General features: G+C 40.2%; 1 protein-coding gene across 1 annotated transcript in view; it reads right to left on the reverse strand.

Annotated features, from left to right (window-relative positions):
- The window catches only part of LOC125229428 (vacuolar protein sorting-associated protein 13A-like), a 93,397-nt gene that overhangs the window by 41,465 nt on the left and 25,318 nt on the right, over positions 1-26,614 (reverse strand). The window contains exons 11-35 of the mRNA XM_048134256.1: positions 25,804-26,012; positions 25,336-25,480; positions 24,893-25,029; positions 24,242-24,431; positions 23,547-23,623; positions 23,255-23,442; positions 22,463-22,599; positions 14,820-14,903; positions 14,326-14,468; positions 13,986-14,120; positions 13,725-13,896; positions 12,717-12,875; positions 11,785-11,910; positions 10,758-10,824; positions 9,876-10,027; positions 9,187-9,388; positions 7,947-8,058; positions 6,794-7,012; positions 6,082-6,278; positions 5,608-5,733; positions 5,171-5,350; positions 4,249-4,431; positions 3,331-3,488; positions 1,514-1,624; positions 262-438 (exon numbers count right to left, since the gene is read on the reverse strand). Of these exons, the coding sequence (XP_047990213.1) occupies positions 262-438; positions 1,514-1,624; positions 3,331-3,488; positions 4,249-4,431; positions 5,171-5,350; positions 5,608-5,733; positions 6,082-6,278; positions 6,794-7,012; positions 7,947-8,058; positions 9,187-9,388; positions 9,876-10,027; positions 10,758-10,824; positions 11,785-11,910; positions 12,717-12,875; positions 13,725-13,896; positions 13,986-14,120; positions 14,326-14,468; positions 14,820-14,903; positions 22,463-22,599; positions 23,255-23,442; positions 23,547-23,623; positions 24,242-24,431; positions 24,893-25,029; positions 25,336-25,480; positions 25,804-26,012 (3,786 nt within the window). The remainder of the gene's footprint in view (positions 1-261; positions 439-1,513; positions 1,625-3,330; positions 3,489-4,248; positions 4,432-5,170; positions 5,351-5,607; positions 5,734-6,081; positions 6,279-6,793; positions 7,013-7,946; positions 8,059-9,186; positions 9,389-9,875; positions 10,028-10,757; positions 10,825-11,784; positions 11,911-12,716; positions 12,876-13,724; positions 13,897-13,985; positions 14,121-14,325; positions 14,469-14,819; positions 14,904-22,462; positions 22,600-23,254; positions 23,443-23,546; positions 23,624-24,241; positions 24,432-24,892; positions 25,030-25,335; positions 25,481-25,803; positions 26,013-26,614) is intronic.

Genomic DNA, 26,614 nt, shown 5'->3' on the forward strand with positions numbered 1-26,614 from the left:
GGACACTGACGGTGACATACCTCAGACACTGGCGAATAAATATAAAAAAAAAATCTTTATTGCAACTATAAGGTTATGAAAGAAATATGTTCCTACGCACACAGTCTAAGCTCGTGTAGGCGAACGCGTACCACGCTTGTGTGAGTGAGATCAGGTCGACTGGTTGTGTTCTTGATAGGCGGTAACTGTGAAGTAACCAGGCACGGAGTGGCCATAATCCTAATCCTTAATAATCCATACTGCTAATTGTTGAAAAAATACCTGGAAGATGCTCGCAGTGAGCTCCCAAGGCCTGTACACATTCTCTTCACAAACGACAGGCTCTAGCAACGGTTCCCAGCAGTCCAACCGATCATTGTAACATGACGCGTGCGCCGTGAGACTCGCGCCTCCGTGGAGTGCGCGGGACCAGTCGTGTAGGGTCAACTCTCCGGTTAACTGTAAAAAAATATCTTCAGTTTTTGAAACTGCGACTCATCAAAAGAATTTCCACTTTTTTTCTCGTAACAACTTTTTGACGTGTCTCAGTTTAGTTAGATGGTTGAATGGATCTCGGTGCTATTATGAATACGCCTTGGTGGAAACACGTCAAAATCTTAACACTACTTAACTAAGGCTAACTCGAGTCACACTTCGGCAAAGACATATATATAACTCAGTATAGACAGATAAAGTCTAAGAAAAAAACCGGCCAAGAGCGTGTCGGGCCACGCTCAGTGTAGGGTTCCGTAGTTTTTCGTATTTTTCTCAAAAACTACTGAACCTATCAAGTTCAAAACAATTTTCCTAGAAAATCTTTATAAAGTTCTACTTTTGTGATTTTTTCATATTTTTTAAACATATGGTTCAAAAGTTAGAGGGGGGGGGACGCACTTTTTTTTCCTTTAGGAGCGATTATTTCCGAAAATATGAATATTATCAAAAAACAATCTTAGTAAACCCTTATTCATTTTTAAATACCTATCCAACAATATATCACACGTTGGGGTTGGAATGAAAAAAAATATCAGCCCCCACTTTACATGTAGGAGGGTAGGGAGGGGCGTGATTGATATACATATTGGTACCAAATTTCAGCTTTCTAGTCCTTACGGTTACTGAGATTATCCGCGGACGGACGGACAGACGGACGGATAGACAGACATGGCGAAACTATAAGGGTTCCTAGTTGACTACGGAACCTTAAAAACGTACCTCAGTACCATACAGAAAAAGGTACGGTGGCCTAGATGGCATTACAACTTTGGGGTACATTCAGCTAGATGGCGCTAATGTTAATATTTGACATTTTAACACATATCGAGCTAAGAATATGGACCAAATTGTCAAAACTGAGGTTTAAAAGTTTTAAGCCTGTGTCAAGAGATGGCAGTCTATGCACTGTGATTACACATTTTACTTCGACAGTAACTCTCTATAATACTCGATCCTTTTTCCACTTCGGTAAGGAGCGAAACACATTTTAAGACTTGAGACTTAAGACGTGAGAAAGCTGAGTTTAAAATCAATTTACCTTGAACATTAATACAGGAACGCGCACAGTCTGCTCAACTTCGAGTAGCACTCTCACACTCGGCACTACCATGCTGAAGCTTTCTTGCACTTTAACGGCTGGGTATTTTGGCTGAAAGAAAAATTATGTACACCAGATGCTTAACATTAACTACAAAGTAGAAAAAAAAAATATCTGAAATGCATAGAAAATTTAACAGTTTCTCCCGTAGCAAACTTTTTGGCAACCATTTTATGATAAATGACAGATGAGCCTAATGACAAACAACTCCATGGACAGAAGCAACAACATAAACACGGAATACTAGTTTTTACATACATACATATAATCACGGCTGTATCCCATAAAGGGGTAGGCAGAGCACATGAACTACTAAGTTTAAGTACCACTCTTGGCAAAAAGGGGTTGAAAGAAATCCAAACTACTAATAATACTAGTTTTTGCTTGTTCAAAATCTACGTCGTCTCTGCTATAAAGTGCAACATAAGAATAAATATGTGGGTAAGCCACTCGCGCTTGACCATGTTTTTAGTTCAGAATATACCGGAATTGAAGTAACAGCCCTATAAGTTCATAACATTGGCGCAGTCGGTAGGATCCGAACCTACGCTCCCAAAGGGAATCTGATTTCTAATTCCAATCCTGTCTTCAGGGTTGACAATAACGTAAGGAGCTTCTTTTTAGGAGAGGAGGGTTCATCCTCCTGTCCCTCGGGATTAGTACAGAAGTCGCACTCACAATAGGCTACTAGACTCATATCGAATTTGGCACAAAAAATGGTTGTTTCCTGTAGTATTTGACTGTAAATTTTGTGTATTAAAAGTTTCGATTGAAAATGTGTGTAATATTTATTTTAACTTTGGCCACCGAAACGCTGTCAGACGTGTAGTGACGTCATAGAACCTAACTTAACTTCATGCCGAGTCAATCACTGACATGATGAACTTTATGCCTCATAACTTAAATGTCAGAAAATTTTGTGCTCAATACGATTTACGTCATGCGCAGACAAACTATAGATTAACGTGGCTGATAATGTTTTTGCCTAATTAAGTTAAAGTAAACTTTATAAATGTTTTTTTGTGGTTTTCAGGTCGTAATAAAATATGGTAGTATTTTTTTCGGTTAATTGGACAGTAATAAATAATATAAAATAAACTTTAAAAAAAGGTTTAAGTATCTTATTGAAGTAACAGCCCTATAAGTAAATAACATTGGCGCAGTCGGTAGGATCCGAACCTACGCTCCCAAAGGGAATCTGATTTCTAATTCCAATCCTGTCTTCAGGGTTGACAATAACGTAAGGAGCTTCTTTTTAGGAGAGGAGAGTTCATCCTCCTGTTCCTCGGGATTAGTAGAGAAGTTGCACTCACAACCTGACTGGATTTCATCAATTTTCTTTATTTCAAGTTTAACAATTCACAGTCGAGTATCGCCTGCAGTTACAGAATCCTTTTATTTTCTTATTACCTTTCTTACCTGAGCATTTCTTACTATTTTTTGCCATTTTTTTATTTTTATATTTTTAGGGACTGTTAGGTAAATTGTACTCAGAATCACGAGTACTTTCAATCTCACTGGGAGACAAAAAGTGTCCCAGAATTTCCATATATTTTTGTTACTTTCCTCTTTTGTTACGCCACACAACATGTACGGAAAATGGTAAAAAAATAAGAAAAAATCGTATGGGACAATTTTTTTAACAATAAATTTTTTAATAATTTTTTGAAAAAACTAGTGATTCTGAGTAGAAATAGCATAATTTTTTCAAACATATCACATTTCATAAAAGTGGCGAAAAAAAAAGAAACGTTTACCTGGACATAGCTATCTTCAGGGTTGACAATGACGTATGGTGCTATCTTCTTGGGAGCCCAGAGCTCGTCATCCTGTCTTTCAAACTTGGGGTTGGTGGCGAAGTTGAACGGCTCACAGTCAGGGATCGTTAGTTCTGACTGGATTTCTTCCATTATATCTACGCATATTAATTTGACTTTAAAGTTTCTCACCATTTGAAAATCGTCAATGAACTAGGTATTTGAAGATTAATGTAACCTACTTTTTTCAGATTTTGACCAGTATATCAACTTCTCAATAAGATTTTTTTATAGAACTTCAAGTAAGAACAATTATATTAAGTAGGTATAGTAAGGATACGAGGTTGTTAAATTGGAACTAGGTAGTGTGTTTACTGTTTATGGTTTATTTTGCAAAACTACATAAAATGGCTCAATCATAAATAACGACCACCATAAGTTTTAAACCAATCTGGCAGGCAAGCAGGGTCGCGCGATAAATGATATAACATCAGGACGTCCCTTTCGCACTATTTGTAAGCGCGATAGGCGCGGCCAGAGGCCCGTTTCTCGAAAGCTACAAGCCTTGTATTACAAGTGCGTGAACTGTCAAATCGTATGGGTTGTCATGGAAACACACTTGTAATACTAGGGTTTCGAGAAACGGGCCACTGATGTTTTATTGTTTATCGCGCGACCACGCTATCGGTGCTGGAACATCCACATAACTCGGCTTCATATACTCTGTCAAACAAGTCTGTCAGTAAATAAGAACAAAGAAAACTATAGGTATCCTTTTCTCTAGCACCCTAAAGAAAAGGACGCATATAGTTTTCTTTGTTCTTATTTACTGACAGACTTTTTTGACAGAGTATAGTACCTATTCGACACACACAAACAAGGCAAGCACAAGTATTAAAATGGTTTAGCCCCACTTACCCACAACAGTATGCACAGTGGTAGCCGCCAGATGGATCTCAATCTCCGAAACTTTAACAGTCACCCTCACTCCCTCTTCTATATTCTTGAAGCTCTTGGAAAACTCGATGTCACAAGGTTTTAGAACTATTTGAGGGGGTAAGTTCTTCAGTTTTGACTGCAGTTTGGACATTATTTGGAGACCTGAGAAAGATAAAAATAGGGATTTGTAAGCTAGAAATCTAGAGAGCTATAAAACCGAAAATACTACAATAGTAAGTGCGTTTTCACATTATCCGATCCGATATCGGATGTCGGACCGATATCCCATACATTACAGGCGCCATCTTGGATTTTTTCTATTGAAATCCTTCCGACATCCGATATCGGATCGGATAATGTGAAAACGGTCTAAGACGAGTCACATAAGTAGGTGATAAATAATCGAGAATAATAAACCTTTTATTTTACCCCCGACTTCAAAGCGTCCTATACTGATAAAGTATTAAAGGATGAAAGGAAACATTTATTCAGCAAGTAGGCCACAGGGGCACTTTTACATGTCAACAATTACAATAAATAGTAAAGTACAAAGTTACTATGATTAATAAGAGATGTTAGAGATGTATAGAGTCTCTAAATGTCAAAGTACATCTAAAAAAAATTAAACATGATGAAAAAAAATACAATAAAATATAACTAAAATAATTTTAGAGTTGTAAAAGACTCTTGCTGTAACACTAGAGAAAATAAATCATCCCCATCCTCTGATGCTCTCTTCACATCTTCTAATGCTCTTTTTTCAAAGTCTATACATATAACGGAAACATCAAGACAAGGTACATATTATTCAGCTGTTGATTCCTACTGTTTATAAAAGTGACTACGGCAAACTCTGGCCTGACTTACAGTAACATTGAGAAGAAACATTATGTCCACATACCAGCCAGTGAAACCACGAAGTTCTCAGTACTGGAATGGCTCGAGTAGTCAATAAGCAATTCGGTTCGAAGCAGCAACGCATGCCCTTCGGACTTGCCCTGGTCCGTGAAGAACATGAGTTCCGGCTGACGGAACTGTATGGAGATGGACAGGCCGGGAGACTCTTCAGGTACTAATGTTGCTGGAACAGAAAAAAAAATTGGTAACATATAGTTAATTATAGATTGGTAACCAAATCAGAATAGAAAATGCATAAATAAGTCACAAGCTTCACATCAAAACCATGAAAAAGAAAAGATGTGCAATGTCTCAAATCAGCCTTGGCCCCGTTTTGATAATTGTTCAGAATTATAAAAAGCTAACTAGAATATATTCGTGAACACAGGCAAGACAAATTACACAAAAACAGAAAGGATTTGATATGAGTTCCTGAGTCACCTGCAGAATAGTATCCGCTTGTGGAATCACTAGAACTAGGGAATCTTGCGGGCCGGTTATTGTTGCCTTTTGCGTGTTCACCGACGTATCCATGATTCACCACTCCACCCTCCATGCTTCTTTCACCTAAAGCAAACATTGTAACAGTAAAAATCAGTTCTCGTTTCGACGAAGAAAAACTAAAATATTCTACCTCTAAAGTTGAAGTTCGGTTTCTATTCGTTTTTCTCGTCTCACTTATACGTAGCTCCAATAGAATTTAGATTGACATATTATGAATAACTGTACCTGGCGCAGCTTTCAAAACGATCGACATAACGCCATCAAGAATGGGACAGACAAATTGATTCGTGTTCTATCTCCTCTGACGTCACAACTAGTGCCTCTTGCCCCGGTCATCCGGACGGTCACATTGAGATGGGACTCGAGTACCTATATAGCTTAATATTGGAATATTCTTATAGCTAATTATACCTGGCGCAGCTTCTAATAGTGCTCGACACAGCGCCATCAAGAATGGGACAGACAAGTTGATCCGTGTCCTATCCACTCTGACGTCACAACTCGTGCCTCTTGCCCCGGTCATCCGGACGGTCGCATCGATGAGCGGCGGACGGCAGACTGAGATGCCAGTGGAAGCACGGCTTGAGTAGCATTGAGATTGGAATATTCTGAAAACACCAGACAGCAGCTATAAGTGATCTGGTTCTGGCCCTAAATTAACACCCACTTATTAAAAACAGAGCAGTAATAAGCAAAATAGGTATGTATAAAAAAAAATTTGATTAGAACTATTTTATTCAAAATAAAATTATATTTTACTAGCTTTTTCCCGCGGCTTCGCTGGCGTTAGAAAGAGACAAAAAGTAGCCTATGTCCACTCAAAACTTCAACTATCTCCACTCAAAAAATCACGTCAATTCGTCGCTCCGTTTTGCCGTGAAAGACAGACAAACAAACAGACACACACACTTTCCCATTTATAATATTAGTATTGATAACACACTATTTACTACGAAACGTTGCAATTGGTGCCGTGACCAGGATTTGGTAATTTATTTAGTATAAATCACACATCTTTTGCTAGGTGCTGGGTTTTTCAAATGATTTTATTTTAAAATTAAATTACAATCCTGACATTCATGATCAACGCGATTAAAATATACCTAAACCCTGCATTACTTACTTCTCTATAACAATCCCTGGATCCGGTCTGATATCCTCCACCAGCAAGCTCTGCAGGCTAGCTCTCATCTCCGTACTGCTATCAGAGAAGAAGTCCAACTGTACTGCCGCCTCGCCAGCAGTTAGTTTGGCGAGTCCATGGTTCAAGTCTCGGACGGGAGAAGATAGCACTTCATCCATATCGGAGAACAGCTTTAGTTCGACGCCTTCCAATGTGAATCTAATAAGTAACATTACAGTCATTAAAAAATATTAGTACTTCTATAAAACTGACGAAGAAAATTATTCTGAGCAGGGGCCCATTTCTCAAAACAGAAAGTTTAAAGTTACAAGCGGAAGTCTCTTTTCAACTTGTCATATTAGACATTGACTACCACTTGTAAATGGTAACTTATAGCTTCGAGAAATGGGCCCCAAGGTATCCAAATAATTATACAAGAGTACGTAACTTTGTGAGACTGAGATCACAGACAGAACATCGTCCGATTATCAAAAGTAATTATTAGCTTCTTAAAAAAACCGGCCAAGAGCGTGTCGGGCCACGCTCAGTGTAGGGTTCCGTAGTTTTCCGTATTTTTCTCAAAAACTACTGAACCTATAAAGTTCAAAACAATTTTCCTAGAAAGTCTTTATAAAGTTCTACTTTTGTGATTTTTTTCATATTTTTTAAACATACGGTTCAAAAGTTAGAGGGGGGGGGGACGCACTTTTTTTTCCTTTACGAGCGATTATTTCCGAAAATACAGATATTATCAAAAAACCATCTTAGTAAACCCTTATTCATTTTTTAATACCTATCCAACAATATATCACACGTTGGGGTTGGAATGAAAAAAAATATCAGCCCCCACTTTACATGTAGGGGGGGTACCCTAATAAAACATTTTTTTCAATTTTTTATTTTTGCACTTTGTCGGCGTGATTGAAGTACATATTGGTACCACATTTCAGCTTTCTAGTGCTAACGGTTACTGAGATTATCCGCGGACGGACGGACGGACGGACGGACGGACGGACAGACAGACATGGCGAAACTATAAGGGTTCCTAGTTGACTACGGAACCCTAAAAAGGATTCACTGCCAAATCGAAATTTAAAATGACGGTTCATATAATGAGACAAAGTTTACGTAGTTTGAATTAGACCTAGCCTACCTGACAACGGCCTCCTTTCGTATAGGTTCGCCTTGAGCAAAGAAAGCTTGCAACTTCTTTACCGACGCGTCGCTTGGTTGTGTTTCTACTGGAGAGCTTGGAATAATACTATCTGTAACAAAAAGTAGGAGGAAACGCTCATTTGTGATTGATACAACTCATTTGTGGTAGGTGACGGCTTATTTTCGATAGAGGACCGTTCGGGGTTTTGAAACGGATATCTATTTGTGAATGTGTTTAGTAAAACATCCCACTTTGTCGGTTACCATTAAGGCGTTATTTACTTTACTTTTATTTACACTTAAACGACAGTTACAAACGTGTAAAAAAATAGTTTAATCTATGTATCTGCTAACAAGAGACTCATACCTGCAGACAAACTGTAGATGGAGTTTTGCAGGGATATGTTTTAATTATAAGTCCTATACTGTATTTGATAATAACAATAAATAATAAAATAACTTGTTTTTGTAATGAAATGTAATGAATAAACTGACAAAGCGGCTTTATAACAATCGACAAAGTGGGACGTTTTCCAGTGCACTCTCACATTTGTTAAAGATGAATGTTGACGAATGGAGAGGGAGCGGTAAACCCAAACAACGATGGATGGATTGTGTGAAACAGGATATGAGAAAGAAAGATGTGAGTGTTGAGATGACGAAAGATAAAAGAGAATGGAAGAAGAAGACGTCCTACCGACCCCACATAACGTTGGATAAGGGTAGGGAGAAGGAGAAGATCTACTTTAAAGGATACAGAGCGTTTATACGTAACGTATAAGTAACATTCATTCTGATTTAATATTTCATTAGGACACTTTGTTCGGTTCTCGTTTGTTTCTTTTCTTTTAGTTAATATTTTGATTACCTATACGAGTTTGACTCTTGGAGACCCAATACATCTCTAAGGATAATTAGATTAAGTACATGTTATCTTTAGTTGTCACATTTAGAGTCATTTGCATCTCTAAAGTAATTTTAGACTTCTTTTTCTGTATTTGTAATTTTCTATAATATATTTTGGAGTAAAATTCGACATTTAGGGACCTTATACATCTCTAATCATTGTAGTAGCGTTATACTTTAGTTAAAACTTAAAATTAGTATTATCAATTGTAATTTCAGTTCAACTTTAAAAGTTTTGTATATATGACGTGTAAAAGTGCCCATGTGGCCTATTTGCTGAATAAATGATTTATAATTTTAAGTCGCTCCAAAAGATTTTCCCTTCAACTTACCGATATATCTAGCTTCACTAAGGTTATCAGTCCATACAGCCCTCAGAGTCGCTAGATCCTTATGCCCCAGGTTCATAACCACCGTATCCATGGTAACGTGGGCATCGCATAATAAAAGGTCGCGGTGTGACGCGCTCTGTTGCTGGTAGGAGACAGCTCGTTTGAGGTCGCAGCGGAGAGATACTGGCTCGAGTATTGGTTCCTGTGCAAAAATAAATGAAAGATTATCTCTACATTTATGATTATAGGCTGAATGATCAGAAGAGCAGACACTACACAAGTACATATTTTGTCTTGAAAGGACTATTAAATTTTCGGTTTTTGTGATGTTTTTACTGACGTTAAAGCTGTCTCCGCCATCTATGGACGCATGCAACTCCTGAGCTCTTTCATGTACATTACCTAACACTCCGCATCCTTGTTGTGTTCTGGCAACCTTACTCAACGACATGAACATTATAATGATATGAGTAACGTCTAGTATTGGTTGTCTACAGTTTTTTGCAAGGTTAAGTTTTTTGCAGCACAAGGTCGCACTGGCAGGGTCGCCATGTAATAAGAGCGTTGAGGGAAACTTGCTAGTCGAACGTATGATCTATTAATGCAATATGAACCCTAGGCTACGGAATATATAGATAGGATACGTGGAGATGTGTGTAAAGTTAAGTGCACACTACTTATTTATTTACCTGCACTTCAAGTATCCCGGCGAGAGTCATAACAGCGCGTGACAATGTAACATTAGTCAGCGTGACAAGTATGTTGTCTATGACAGGGCTCTGTACGGGACTTGACGCGTCCCGCGTTACTTGCTTGAAGAAATTCTCTATCTGAAGATCGCCTGAAAAAGGTTATTCGTATATTTTATCTTAGGCAGTAGAAGTAGTAAAACCTTATCGAGAAAATTAATATCAATTGGCAATCGAAGGTAAAAATATATCAGTTTTAAAATTTAATCTTTCGGTTGCGCTGCCAAAAATTTGCCATTTATTTATCAATCATAATACATTCATTGTAGATCTGCTGCTAAGCACACGAGAGGTAAAAACAGAAAATCGTAATCATCTCTATGGGTACAGACAGTTGCAGAGAAAAGATTACCTTCCTGCATTGTATGCAAAGGTGCTAAGCTAATAGCAAAGACAATAGACATATGAAACTCCGTATAAACAGATAAAGTCTAAGAAAAAAACGTACCTCGGAACCATAGAGAAAAAGGTACAGTGGGCTAGATGGCGATACACCTTTGGGGGACTCTCGGCTAGATGGCGCTATTAATGATATTTGACATTTTAACACATATCAAGCTAAGAATACGGGCCAAATTGTCAAAACTGAGGTTCAAAAGTTTTAAGCCTGTGTCGAGAGATGGCAGTTGGCAGTCTATGCACTGTGACTACACATTTTTCTTTGGCAGTAACTCTCTAGAAACTCGATCCTCTTTGCTAATAGTAATGTTATTTGTAAATCGCTTAAGTTCCGATTAGAGATGTCTATGAACATATTAGTGATGTTAATCGTCATTACAAGACATTAGTAAATTTTAGTCTAGTTTCACGCTAATATCTTACCCATGTTCAAGACGAGTAAGTTAGGCGATGATGGTTTCTGAGGCAGCAATAGAACAGGTGCGTGGAGCTGAAATATTACCACCATGAATTAATAAATGAGAAAGAAATGAGAGCGTTAAGAAGCATGGGTGGTGTGAAGTTGAGTGATAGGATCAGAAATAGCGTGATAAGATAGAAGTGTGGAGTGGATGTAGATGTGGTGGCAAAAATTGAGATGGGTATGTTAACGTGGTTCGGGCATGTAAAGAGGATGGATGAGAGGAGATTAACGAAGAAAGTATATGAAAAAAGAGTATGTATGTATGTATGTATGTATGTGTGTATGTAAGAGTGGAAGGGTCAGTTGTAAGTGGAAGACCTAGGCGAACTTTTCTTGATCAAATCGGGGAAATATTGCAAAAAGGCCAGGTCAGAAGTACTCGAAACCGACGAGCGTGTATGAGAAACGTTATGAAAGTGTGTGAAGCGAAAGTGGTTTGTCAGGATCGTAGTAAATGGAAATCCGCGATCTCTGCCTACCCCTCTAGAAACAGACGTCATTGTATGTATGTATGCATGTATGTATGTAATTAATAAAATATCCAGAGCATTGAAAGACGCACTGGGGCATAATAAAGTTCAGCCATCAAACTGACTGTTTCTCAGACTTTACACATTTGCTCCTACAAATATCAGTAAATCTATGTGCTAAATCTATCATCTATCTACGAGTATAGCAGGCTTTAAAGCGCCCGTCTTCGGACATAGGCCTCCTCTCCATTCCTCCACGCCTACCGGTCCATTGCCATCTGCATCCAGTTCTCCCCAGCCTGTTGGCAGATGTCATCTCTCCATCTCAGGGGTGTTTTTCCACAACCGCGGGTGTTAGCGGGCTTTCACTCCAAACTTCGTCTCGGCTAGCAACTATAGTCCATCCTGGTAATATGCCCAGCCCATCTCCACTTTCTGTGTAAGATCTCCTCCACCACTTCTTTGAGTTTTGTGACCTGAGTTTTGTAACTTTGTCATATTCTGTGATTGAACTTACCTCAATGACAAGGTTTAGTCTCGCACTCCAAGTCCTAATGCCTCTTGCTTGTCGCTCAGCGGCTTTTTCTGCTGCCACTGCCGCCTCTGTGGCCACACTGGACGGTATCAGTGGCTCCAGGAATTGCTAGAACAATAATGATTGTTATCAAGGCTGGTAAACTCCGACATACCAATTAAATACCTAAGGAGGGCAGCGTCTACGAACACGAAAATATTATTATTAAGAGATGATGCGAAACCTACCACTCGAGGGTTTACTGGTGAAACCCGATAAATTGAGCAAACTGGTTTTTGAAATTCGAACTATGTGCAATTTCCACAATGTTGTTATTTCAAGGACAAATTATCTCGATTTATCGGGTTTCACCAGTAAACCCTCGCACTGTGAGAGTCTGATAATTTATTCATAACTTATAATTATTATGTTTTATTTAAGTTTTATGGCACATTGGCTTGTCTGTCAAGCCATGTAAACATGTTTTTCAAGTAAATAAATCGTCACTACTTTGAAAAAATCTCGTATCTCACGCTGCTCCTCAAAGTTAAAACGCAGTAAGTCTATATGCATTCCATACATACTTACTACAATTTGCTTTTCATTGACAGACGAAGATACAAGTTTTTTTAAAAGTAGTGACGAAATATGATTTGAAGTAGTATGATCGAAGGTCATTTGTTTTAAATGATCATGGAGAAAAGAGGATTCGATAGTCTAGAAATGATTCAGTTACTAAGGCCCTCAATAATATTTTCTTTTCCAATAAATTGAGCGCTTGGTATGCCAAAAATTAGAACGAAGTTTTTTACAGGTAGGTACCTCTACCTACTCATTATAACCAATATTGTAGTTATGTACAGTTATGTACGAGTGAAGGCAACGAAGAGTTTGTTTTAGAAGAAAACGTTCCAGTTTTCTTATGAGAATCATACCTGCAATTGATGTAAAGCACAATTCAGTAACACCAGCTGAACTCTCCCAAGATGAATTCTTAACTCTCCATGGGACTTCAATTCCTGTCGTCCGTAGTATCGCGGGGCGGCGCGAACGTACTTCAATTCCAGGACTCTGTCTTCGTCAGGCCACATCAGCTAAACATATTAAAAAGTAAGTAAGTAGACGAAATTCTATATTGAAGAACAGTACCAACTTATACTATGTATCAGTTCGGGTCTAGTCAAAACGACAATCCAAAGTACGTATTGAACAACCAATTTTACAAGTTTATTGTTTTACATATATTAAAAACAAATTCAAATGCTACAATACAGCACACATCACACACAAAAAACTAAACCCAACTTAACCTAGGTTATAAAATTAAATAACCCAAAAATATTAATTTAATATTAACTAACAAAACAATCCGTCAAAAATTTGCCCAATACGCTCGCAGCATTACCACAGTGAATCGCGATGAACAACCTCTGCACCAGGGTCCATTTCTCAAAACGGAAAGGTACAAGTTACAAGTGGAAGTCTCTTTCTAACTTGTCATATTAGACATTGACTACCGTTTGTAAATTGTAACTTATAGCTTCGAGAAATGGGCTCCAGGAATGACCCGGAGCGGGGATCCAGAGCCATCTCTCAAACGATTCCCAACCTCTTTTTGAATACAACCAATTTAGCTAGGATTCTGCTTTTCTCGCAACAGATAAATTTTATCTACTTATACCCGGCAAATATTCGTACCTACCCCAAAAAATACATTGTATGTTGGAAAACTTCTCTAAGGGACTATTCACACTCAGGCGACACACGTCGTAAGACGCGGAACGTCAGCGCCGCGCCGCTCGAGTGTAATTTAAAAAACGTCTCCTCAGTACATTTTGTATAGGAAGGCATCCGTTCCACGTCTTACGACGTGCCTCACCTGAGTGTGGGTTGCCGCCAAAATGTCAATGCAAAAATGGACCAATTTGTTGAGCATAACTTACTTTGGGATAAAGAGTTGCTCCAGCTAAGTCATCAAGATGTGCCGATGCTAAGAATAGTTTGAATATCATCCTATCATTGGCACGGAACACACAGTCGCTTTCCAGTCCACATATTCTCAGTTCTAACAGTGCACCGTGTTGGTGGCTCAGCTTTATTGAAGCAGAAGAGACTCTGGAAGAATATTCATCGTTACCGACGGTATATTGTTTTTCCGAGTCAAATATCCGCCAGCAATGCGGCAGGTAAAATGTTGGTTGTACCTGACAGAATAACTGAATTTGGTGGCGCCAGAAGGTACAGGTGGATCAGCTTCGGGCTGCATCAAATAATCCCAGAGCGATTTCGTCTTCGGCAGGAGTGCTTTCTTCAAATTCAACTCGTGTCGGGTTTGTATTCTGTACGGTATAAATATCTTATTAGCTTCATTATAAAATTAACAAAATATAACGGGTTATAATTCTCATTGAGCAAAAGAAGAATAGTTCATAGCTGATGAAACTCCATCATATTTAACAAATTGTAGTCGACGCCCTATGGAAAAGTTCTAAAGTTGTTGTTTAATATTTTTTGTGAAACAGTTGATAATCTCATGTTACTTACTCATCATAAATGCAGTGAAGATAGTGCACCAGTGACTTGAGGCCCTGAGCATTCAACGACATAGCAATAGGGCCAGTGTCACCCACTAAGCTCTGCTCAACGCTGTGAAAGTGGCTACGGAAGTCTGGACAGTCGGCCCGAACCTAGATTAAATTAAATAGATTAGCCTTATATGAATGAAAAGAGAATCCTGCGGAAATCACAATTTTATCATTTATCAACGTGGATAAGTCATCTGTCACTCTCACACTAACATACTTGCTAAAACGTGACGGATGCGTTATCTTCGTAGACCTAGACAGTGATGAAATTGCAAGCATCATAGGCCTGCTGGCTTGGTAGCCACTATTTAGTACAATATGATAAATCTTGTCGCGTCGGTGCATCCGCACTAACAAATAGTGCGCAAAGGAACGCCTAGTTTTTATCACGCGACCGTGCCTGGTATTCTTGGTGATATTTAAGACAGTAAATGTTACCCCGGTAAATATTACCTTCCTGTAAAGCAGATTGAGTAGTTCTCCTGAACTACTGAGCAGCAGCACATCTCCAGTCTCAGTATGTTCTAGCAAAGACGCCTGTGAACAACATTCTTAATTATCATAGGTATCTATTTGTTAAATAACGATTTTCCAAATAATGTAGTACTATGTATAATACATTTCACTAAATGTATTATTTTCTGAGTGCATATTGTATTCAAAGCCATGTTTCTAAAAGTTACTAGTGTACAATCGCCCTCGAGTAGGGAAATTGTAGTTGAGAAAATCTAACGATCTATGCCAGTGAAAGCGAATCAAATCGAAAGGCCAACTCACCCTGTCTCCGCTCGGCGAACAGCTGGTCGGTACCGACTCTCCTTGATGGCGGGCTGGTGCTGGAGACGTCGCGGTGAGGGCCTTGATCACCTCAATCGACAATTTTAGCGAGTTTTTGATTTTCGCGACGAACGAGCTTGCGCACAGGGCAATGAGCAGCCATCAAAATCGATCTACCTTCAACTGGCTTTTATAAATGTCAAATTAATTCGAAGAAACTACCCTACGTACTGTCGCTAATAGATTTGCGTTCCATTTTACGATATAAGAGAAAGGACATGAATTCAAAAATACCTAAATATATACCTAAACTAAAGTGAGTATGGTGTCCGGATCGATCATTCCGCCCACCAAATACGAAGTATTTTAAGAATAAGCTAGTCTATGGGTAAAGGGCACACCTTTACCAGAGGTCGTTGTATTAGACCTGACTGTGACCGAAGTGTGGCTACGCGGGAGGTTCCGTCCTTGCCCGGATGCAACGATACTATACGACCAAGTGACCAATGAAGCGGTTTCAGTTGTTCATCTTTAATTAATACTAATGCACCGAGCTTGGGCTCATCAATATCTGAATGCCATTTCGCGCGTTGATTCAACGTATGCAAGTACTCTAAATGCCATCGCTTCCAAAAATCGCGGTGAAGCTTCTGTACTAGCTGCCAGCGATTTGAGATGGACATATTCGTTTCGATGGTTGAAGTGTCTACGAGCGAAGTCAAGGGCTCTAAGGTGAGAAAATGTCCCGGCGTTAGCACGGACATGTCATTAGGATCAGAGCTCATCTCACAGAGTGGCCGTGAGTTGAGCGTGGACTCGATTTGAGCTGCCACCGTCAGAAACTCTTCGTAAGTTAAGATTTGGTTTCCTACAACGCGAGCGAGATGTGTTTTAAATGATTTAATATTAGATTCCCACAGGCCGCCGAAATGGGATGCGGCTGGTGAATTGAAAGAGAATTCGATATTCTCACGAGAAACCGCCTCTTGCATGAGTGGCAGCAATGCGTTATAAGCTCCTACGAAATTCGTACCCCGGTCACAATGTATGCGCTGGCAACGGCCACGACGAGCGATAAATCGACGCAAGGCAGCGAGAAAGGCTTCTGTGGTTAGTCCTATAACAAGTTCGATATGAGAGGCCTTAGTCGCGAAACATATGAATAAACATACGTGTGTTTTAAAGGGCCTGGCTCCACGATAACGTTTAATGTACGTGGGAAAGGGACCCGCGAAATCGACACCTATACACGAGAAAGGCTTTACTTGCGAAATTCGAGTCTTAGGGAGATCTGCCATGCGAGGCACCAAAGGTTTTGGATTAGCGCGAAAGCATTTTATACATTTCGATAGGCGAGAACTAATTACACGTTTAGATGCGAGGATCCAAAAATTTTGTGCGATCAGGAAATGGAGTGTGCGTAACCCCGGATGTTGATTATCATTGTGTACTTGGTCGACAACGAGGTGCGTCATACGGTCCTGGCTGGGGAGAAGTAAGGGGTGCTTGCAATCATAATCAAGTTCGGAGTGAACCAGTCTACCGCCCACCCTCAACAAGCCTGACCTATCGATAAAGACGCTTAGTTTTTGAATTGCTTGGGCAATTTTTTACCTGTTTTTAAGGCATTAAACTCGTCAGAAAATGACTTTTCTTGAGTTAGTTTTACTAGATGTGTAAGAGCACCGTCGAGTTCCGATTGAACAAGCGGGCCGAAACGTCTACTGTCAGGGGAGCGACAGTTATTTACGAAACGAAGAATGTAAGCGACGACGCGCTTAGTTTTATTCAGACTTGAATGTCTGGATAAGAAATCGTCAAGCTGATTGACAGCAATGAACAGTGTGGTCTGCTTGAGAACACTTCGTTCTTCCGATAGATCCGATTGCGATTCGATGGTTGATGGTGGCTTTGGCCAACAGCTACTGTCAAGTGCTAACCAAGCGGGGCCTGTCCACCATAAAGGGTGGTTTACAAGTTCTCGGACGGTTACTCCGCGAGAGGCACAATCGGCAGGATTGGTTTCTGACGTGACATGGCGCCAATGACCAGCCGGTATTTTGTCCTGTATGTGGCTTACGCGATTACTGACGTAAGTCTTCCAACGATGCGATGGCGAGCGTAACCAAGAGAGTGTTACGGTAGAATCTGACCAACAGAATACGTCTTCAAATTTGATGTCTCTGTCGTAGATCTCCTTTACGTGTACAACGAGGTCCGTCAGCAAAACTGCAGCGCAAAGTTCCAGTCGAGGAATAGAGGTGCGTTTCAAGGGCGAGACTTTGCAGCGTGACATTATCAAATGGGTGGTGATGCTACCATCACCGTGCTCGATGCGAAAGTAAATGACCGCTGAGTATCCTGCTTCAGAAGCGTCACAGAAGCCATGCAGTTGAACACTGCAGGACTTCGTCGATAGGATGAATCGAGGTATCTCGAGAGACGACAATAACTCGAGATCTGTACGATAACGAAGCCAGCTTTGGTTGATGTTGGGGGGTGCTACCACGTCCCAATCCAGACCAAGAGTCCAAAGATCTTGTATTATGCGTTTAAACGAGAGTGTCAAGGGTGTAAGAAACCCAAGAGGGTCAAATATGCGCGCCAATTCTGAAAGAATGTTTCTTTTGGTGCACTTTTCATGAAGCGGATTGACAGTGAAGGTGAACGCGTCTGTGGACGGGTTCCACTCCATACCGAGCACCTTAACAGGAGATGTCGGTTCCGAATCGAAAGAGAGCGTCTTATTATGACAATGGGCTGGGTCGAGATTCTCGAGCAGGCGGGGACAGTTACTCGACCACTTACGGAGTTCAAAACATCCCTTCTCTAGGATCTTTATGACCTGAGACTGAAGGTCGAGCGCTGATTCGACAGATTCAGCGCCTGTCACTACGTCGTCGACGTAAATGTCCCGTTTAAGGACTTCAGCTGCACGAGGATATTCTTTGCCTTCGTCGATGGCTAATTGGATCAATGCACGAATTGCGAGAAAGCTAGATGAAGACATACCGTATGTCACGGTATTTAAGCGAAATTCTTGTATAGGTTCGTCGAGTGAGAACCTGAACAAAATGCGTTGAAAGTCTCGATCACTAAGAGAGACTAAGATTTGTCGATACATTTGACGTATGTCGGCTGTGAAGACAACCGCATGCAAACGAAAACGAAGTAATATCGAAACGAGATCAGATTGCAGTTTCGATCCAACCAGCAACTGATCATTCAACGAGGGACCTCCAGCAGGCTGAGCAGTAGCGTCGAAAACTACCCGCAATTTGGTAGTGGAGCTGCTGGGCTTAAGCACGCAGAAATGTGCCAAGTGGTAAGCTCGGCCATCCGATCGAGGTGCGACCGGGTCCATATGTCCAGCATCGAGATAATCACGCATAAAGTTATTGTATTCTGTCCGAAGTTCCGGTTCACGAGAGAGTCTCTTTTCGAGAGAGTTTAGGCGGCGCTCGGCAAGAGCGCGCGAGTCACCAAAATGCGGATCGACGTTGCGGAACGGTAAGTTCACGATATATCGTCCGTTCGGGTCACGTGTATGAGTCGAGGCGAATATTTTCTCGCACATGACTTCATCGTCAGTTAAAGGCGAAGCCTTCGGAAGACTTTCTATCTCCCAAAATTTTCGAATTTGGGAATCGAGCGATTCGATTGAGCAAAACAACGAAGTTTGCGAATGGGGAGTGGCGGAAGGAGCGCTTCCCATGACTACCCAACCAAGTTTGGTCTCAAAGATTGTGGGTCCGTTATCACATTCGTGGCGGTTACCCATGAAGATTTTACAAAAAACATCTACTCCCACTAAGATGTCGATACCCCCAGGTTTGTCAAAGTTATAGTCGGCGAGATCGAATGCGTTGACGCATGGCAAACGGTCGATGTCAATTTTTACTGCAGGCTGATCGCTGCAGATTTTGGGTGCGACAATGGCTTCGATGCACATTTCGAAGTCAGACTTCATGCTGCGAATATTAAGAGTGGTATAGGAGGTCGACAATGTTGACACCTCACATACACCCTCGATCGAGGAATATTTATGTCGAATCGGAAGTCCAAGTCGCTGGGCAATTGTCTATGACAAGACGAATTTTTTGATAACTACCGAAATTATCGAGTACCTCCACGTATGCTGTGGCAAAAAGCGAAATTTGACCCACAGGTGCTGAACCAGACGCAATCATGGTCACCTGTTTATCAGGCACCTGCGTCGGGGTATCGAGAAGCGAAGACGACGAGCAAGTCGCGGCGCCAGGGCTAGTGGCGGCCGAGGAGCCGACACTGACCTTGGGCTTACCACCATCGACATCGAAATGAATAGTAGTGTGGTGGGCGACGTTACATTTCAAACAACGAGATTTCGATGGGCAAGTTTTGACTACGTGTCCCGAGCGTAAGCAGTTGACGCAGAGCCGATTGTCCTTGACAACAGAAAAACGCTCGTGAGGAGTCTTGTTCCGATATTCAATGCATTTAGCAAGATCATGATTCGACTTGCACAACGCACAACACGGTTCAATCGGAGCGGCGCTAGTGGCCACTAACGTTTTATAGACGGCGGCCGCAGGAGTACGTTCCTGTGTCGCGCGCCAGGCGGCGGCGCGCGGCGCGGCGGGCGCGCGCGCGGGGCGCCCGGGCGCGGCGGCGGGCGCGCGCGGCGGCCAAGCGGCGACACTCTCTGTGAGCGAGGCGAGTTCCAAAGCTTGACCGGCCTTATTCACATATTCCAACAACGACTCGAAAGAAGGTACATCCTTGCTGTCGTTCTGCAACTCAAAACGACGGCGGGTGTCCTGGTCCAATTTATTGATCAACAAATAGAACAATGGGAAGTCCCAATCGTTGACGGGAAATCTTAAGTTTTTCAAAACCGCGATGTTTTCTTTGAAGGTGTCTACCAGTCGACGTAATTCACTGGGAGAATTAGATTTCAACGAAGCGTTCTGAATTTCCTCCCAATGACGAAAAGCTAATTTTCGTTTGTTGTTGTATCGATCGATCAAGGCCGCGTAGGCATCTAAATAATTGCTATCCGATAAAGGAAAACCTTTTAACAATTGCAATGGTTCACCCGAAAGAAGTGTCATCAAAATTGAGAACCGCTCAATATTTGACAGTCGTTTGTTTTGATGTACCATTGTGTTAAACATATCGTAAAATGTTCCCCATGATTTAATATTGCCATCGAAGTGGACAAGATTCAGGCGAGGCAACTTGACGGACAAATCGGTTCTATTTGTCTCGCCCTCGGTAGTGGTCGCGGAGGACAACGAAGTGTGAATTTCAATTATTTGAAAATATTTGTCGTCAAATTCTTGACGCACGACATCCTCCTGTTCTAACTCGTTCGCATCTGTTATTTCCGAAATGAGTTTCATGTGGTGGGTTTCAAAACTAGAACAATAGCCGTCTATTTTGCTAAATCTAGACATAAACAACGGTAATCGCGAGGAATCCACCTTAGCCTGTAATCCGGCCGCTAAACATTCATCGATCCGTTTGATCGATATTTCACGTTTTAATTGCAAATTACGACGTGCGAGTGCCTTAGACATTGTCACTTCAAATATGTAATAACCACGTTAATCTAATGTAAATGTAACCTATTCGACATATAAAACAACTTGTAGTACAAACAATTTTCAACCTTATTTACTAAGGTGTAAGGTCCACCAACCACGACACTATTACAGAAAAATATTTCTTTCAATTGATAAGTGAGAGTAATTACTTATAACGATGAGTGCCTAAACTAACGTATTATTTTTAAATGAGTTTAATAAAGGGAAGACAAAAACACTAGTTAGGTAAATTATTTCAATTAGAAAAACAAGCAGTTCGGTTCGCAGTGATATGTGCTGCCGTTGGAAAATAGACCCTAATGGATAGGAGTTAAGTCCGCGAATACTTTGTGGGCTTGTGCCGATTATGAGTACGTAACGTAATTAATTATTTAGCAGAAAGTAGTTAATTGATTAGGATTAAAAACTATGTGATTTGCCTATGTGAATAATAATGGACATCTATCTGTGGTCATTATTCAATAATAATGCACGATATATGTATAGACTAAATACGTGGTAAACCATATTACTAATATATCTTATGTTTTCGTACTATTATGTAAATTATATTTGTCTAACTATTATGTATTATCCACTTTACAAAATAACAATAACTAAATGTAATTATCGCTATTCTTAAAGTCCCAATTCAATACTATGTAGGTTGGTTATTATTACGTAATCACAATAATAGCACGCGGTGCAGTGTTATCCGACCAAATTACGAAGTATCCTATTTTAACGGGTTATGACAACAAATTTAACACCTACTTTATTTGGTCGTATAATATGATTGCATCATCAATTTTGATCGTTCGAAAATCGAAATTTGAAATAACTTAGTATCCAGAAAGTTCCTGTTTTGAGGTAATTATGTCTAAAGCAGTTGAAATGAATGATTACTTATTGTCGGACTTTGGAAGCTAGGTTGGTTAGGTAGGTACGAAAGCGAAGTGATCGATTGCCAAGATTAAGTACTTATGTAATTTTGCGATGTATCTATGTATGAATATGAGCGAAACGAAACTAACGATATTTTGGTAACGAAACGAAATTAGCGACAGTTTTAACGAAACGAAAGTGGTTCTACGTCACTCCTGGCCCCGAGACAGGTTAGCTGTTCTCAGTTTTAGGAGGATCCACGGTCGAAGGAACAAATGTACAATCGCCCTCGAGTAGGGAAATTGTAGTTGAGAAAATCTAACGATCTATGCCAGTGAAAGCGAATCAAATCGAAAGGCCAACTCACCCTGTCTCCGCTCGGCGAACAGCTGGTCGGTACCGACTCTCCTTGATGGCGGGCTGGTGCTGGAGACGTCGCGGTGAGGGCCTTGATCACCTCAATCGACAATTTTAGCGAGTTTTTGATTTTCGCGACGAACGAGCTTGCGCACAGGGCAATGAGCAGCCATCAAAATCGATCTACCTTCAACTGGCTTTTATAAATGTCAAATTAATTCGAAGAAACTACCCTACGTACTGTCGCTAATAGATTTGCGTTCCATTTTACGATATAAGAGAAAGGACATGAATTCAAAAATACCTAAATATATACCTAAACTAAAGTGAGTATGGTGTCCGGATCGATCAACTAGATTGTGTTAAGGAAGATACGGTTTCAAAAGACGGTTCAAGATTATACCTTTTTGTAAGAAGAAAAAGTTACTTAAAAAACAAAAGGCAAATAAGTTTTTCGAGTTAACTATTAGGTATATTACATACTCGTTAAAAACATAATTCATTGTATACCTGTGTTACACACAACTGGACGGCTGGCCCGTATTGCATCAGAGCAACATCAAGGCAGACCTTGCTGATGCTTAGCAAGACGTATGGACGATCTTTATCTTCTCTTGTTGAACGGGAAAGGTTAATCACGATTTCACCTGCAAGAATATTTTTACAACAATATGTTATATGGCACTAGCTCTTTCTGCGGCTTCAGTCGCGTTAAATTCGAAAATTGCGCAATGCTCCAGAGAAATTCCACCCCCCCATTTTTGGGAAATGGGGGGCTAAAAAGAGACAAAAAGTAGCCTATGTCACTCTCCATCCCTTCAACTGTCTCTACTTAAAAATCACGTCAATCCCTCGCTCCGCTTTGCCGTGAAAGACGGACAAATAAAGAGCCACACACACTTTCCTATTTATAATATTAGTATAGTATGAATGACACGTGCCGTCAGAAACTTGACACTAACTTGAATGTTATTCTTAGGGGTATAGGTATCTCACACTTATTAATTAATTTTATTTATGTATGTAGTGATAACGATAAAGATTTTTTTTTAAGAATTTATTTGAAAGTATTACGGCTCAGCCACGACATTGGTCTAAGCGCGACAGCGGCGAGCGGCGGCCATACATTGAAGCGAGACACAGCGATGGGACTTTTCATTCGCACGTATGGCTGCCGCTCGCCGCTGCCGCGCTTAGACCAATGTCGTGGCTGGGCCGTTATACCGGGTGGTTTCTGATAATGAACCTAATTTCGATAAACAAAAAAAAGCACGGTGTATTGATTATAGCCCCTCAACTTACCCACAACAAATCTCAGCAACGTGTTGATATTGTTACTCGGCGATACATTATCATCAAATCCAGGCAAGTCCACTGAACGAGCGTACACCTCCATGTCTTCATCGCTATGTTCCGATGATATAAACACTTGGTTGGACTCTTGGAAACCCAGCTTCGCGCCAGCTCGGTCGAATGTCGACTCTGCTACCCTAGTTGTAAAATTAGTGTTGTAAAAATACATGTTTCCAAAAATTATATTTGTTTAATAAGAACAAAAAAAAGGGAGGCGGGTATTATAGTTAGAAGCACTTACTTATTTTTGCTAAGATAAGCGGCTACAATCTTTTGGCGTAGCCTAACTAATTCGTCATGTCCCGGGTCACATGGCACCTAAAACAATACACACACAATAACCGATAATTCTCAATACTCAATATCATAACTACAGTTTGAAAAGTATCATTCAATCCTCAAGGCTCTTAGAAAAGATAAAAGCTAAACTCGAACCTTAGTCAGGTAAACACGGCTTTTCCCTCAAGAGTCTAACGACCATTACGAATTGCAGATTATGCCGTTTGGTTTTCACAATGACCCCAGACGATAAGGTATGTGGAATGTAAATAAAATAATGTATACCTTATCATTCATCATAGCAGTAATTTTTGGCTAATAGCATTCAACCCTCAGGGCCCTTAGAAAAGATAAGAGCTAAACTCCAACCTTAGTCAGCGTCAGCATTTTCATTAAAGTCTCACGGCCATTACGAATCGCAGATTATGCCGTTTGGTCTTCACATCGCCCCCAGACAACATACGTTGAACGTGAATAAAAAACGATGTTTACCTTATCCATGAGTCAACCGAGGATCCGGCAATGGCGAGATAACTTGGACTCCTTTTTGACAGACTGGCCAGTTGTAGCTCAACATCGAGAAGAATGGAAGAAGGAAGGCATTTTCCCAGAAGTGGGATACAAAAGGCTCATAATAATAATATTAATAAATAATACCTTATCCTTCATCATAGCCGTCATTTCGGGTACCTCGAGCTCCTCAGCGTAATCCCCAGAGTCCATGAAGGAAACCGGGACAGTGTTCGGCACGGGAACGGGTAGGTTGTCCAGGAAATCCAGGAGAGAGGCGATGGTGCGTTGCGATAGGTTTAGCTTTACGCTTGAGAGAGATATGTTTAATTTGTATCTGTGGAAGAAATAGTTCATAATATATAAAGTGTTAACGAAAAATGATAACGCGTCGACACGATTTCGTCATGTATACGGTAAGTTAATTTAGTCATGTTCTGCGGTCCCTGATATTCTTTCTAATCTTTGATGTCAGTGTTACTTGACGAAATTACAAAAAAAAATGATATTCAAATATAATTCATACAGCTTTCAAAGAATTTATTGATTCTGCATACTTGTGTGGAAGATTAAAGCCAGGCATTATAATGTAGGGTGTAAATATATGCAAACCGAGACTGGAACCTCAGGTGGCATGAGTTTTCTCTGCCAAAAATGTGGCAGGTCGTGCCGCTGGCGATTCGGCCTCCACAGTCATCAAACCCGTTGCCTATAATAGCAATGCGTAAATCGTCTGCACGCAAAGGCCTGTGATGATGAAATATATCACATCATTAACAAAAACCAAAATTAAAATACCTTGGTAGTAGTTTGTAATCCTTCTTAATACTATTTGAGAAGACGACTTGAGCCTTCATACGCGGCACTAGATGTAGTTCTGAGTCAGTTTGGCGTCTTGTTTCACGCCAGGACTCCACTCCTTCACAAAACAGAACCTGTCAGAAAAAGAGTAATAAAATACACTGTACAACTTTTTGCCACTACAAAATTTATACATATAAATTGTAACTTATGATATAGACGTCCAAATCTTGGCACTAAAAAACCTTCGCCCCTACATTTTCTAATCAAGTTTTAAGTGTTATGCCTCGTCGATGATTTTGCCGTCCAGAATAAGGTATGCACGACTTTTAGTGCCAAGATTTTGTTATGCTTACAAAATTGGCCTTGGCATATTGATAAAGATTCGTAGCCGACATTGAACTATCACTATTTAGTTTGTTTTGGCGGTAGTAAGTTACCTGACAAGAGCACTCGGCATGAAGCCTGTCGTACAACCTCTCCTCCAGCTCCATACATGTGGCGTCTTCCAGTGCCAGATTTGAAGGTTGCAGGTCAGACTTTATGATGATACGACTGATATCCACTACCATTAGCTTGCCAGTCCTGAGAGAAAAAGGAATAAGTTTAGAATAATCGACAAAACGATTTATTTTTCAAGAATACAATGAAGTCCCTCGTAATTAAATCAAGGCAAACTAGACTGTGACCCGTTACTTTATAAAAGTAACTGCAAAGCTCTTAAAAAAGACAATTTGAGGAAAGAAGCTAAGCCCTAATTCCTATTAAAAAAAATATTAGAATAAATAGTAGAAAAATATACAAGCAAAAAGACAAAAAAGCAGAATAGCCCACGAAATTGTGTAATTTCAGCATATTTCTGGTGACTTCCAGCGCTGATCTCTTGACTTGACTGATTTGGTACTTACTTGCTAGCACACCCGTATTCTGGCACAATAACGCACGGACCCTTCACATCAACGTTAACATGGAACATCTTCTTCCTGCTGACAGCGTAAGCCAGAACCGATCGTCCCATAACAGCCGCCTTGTCGGCGGCGTGCGATAACTCTTCGAATAGTTCCTCTGACGTCATCGAGTGGGTTTGGAAGAAGTTTATAAGTTCGGTGAACGCGTGCTGTTTGAAAATAGTGGAATTTAGAGACTGGCGAGAAAAGACGAGACAGTGAAAAGTAGTCAAAACATTAAATTTTTGATGAATCTGTGCCTAGTACATACAGCTGCAATGCAAAAAATATTCCGATTTTAGTGATATAGTTTACAACTAACTTTGTTACAATTTCTACATAGAAATGTTTTGGATACAAGTGGTCCTTCGTAGGGTTGTAAATAGAAAAAAAACCAAATGTTTTTTTTCAGAATTGTGAAAAAAAACATGAAAAAAAACCGAGCACCCTGGTTTTTTTTCTAAATATGGTTTTTTTTCAGATGAACAAATAATACGACAATAACGGTTTTTCGTGAGTTGTAACGTGTTTCAATAACAATAACGTACATTTTAATTCAATTAACATGCAGTATACGAACGTTTATTGGGGAATCCCCGATGCGGCGTGCAGCATGGAGAGGCGGTGGTGTTGCCAACAGTAAATAGTGATAACTACCAACTACAGATTTCGTAAATGTTACTTTTATAAGACCAGAAATTAAAGTTATTTGATTCCATTCGTTTAATAGATAACATTAAGTCTAAAAAACCGTATAAAAGTATTAACTAGT

This window comes from Leguminivora glycinivorella, chromosome 9, assembly GCF_023078275.1.
Source record: "Leguminivora glycinivorella isolate SPB_JAAS2020 chromosome 9, LegGlyc_1.1, whole genome shotgun sequence".
NCBI classification, from domain to species: Eukaryota; Metazoa; Arthropoda; class Insecta; order Lepidoptera; family Tortricidae; genus Leguminivora; species Leguminivora glycinivorella.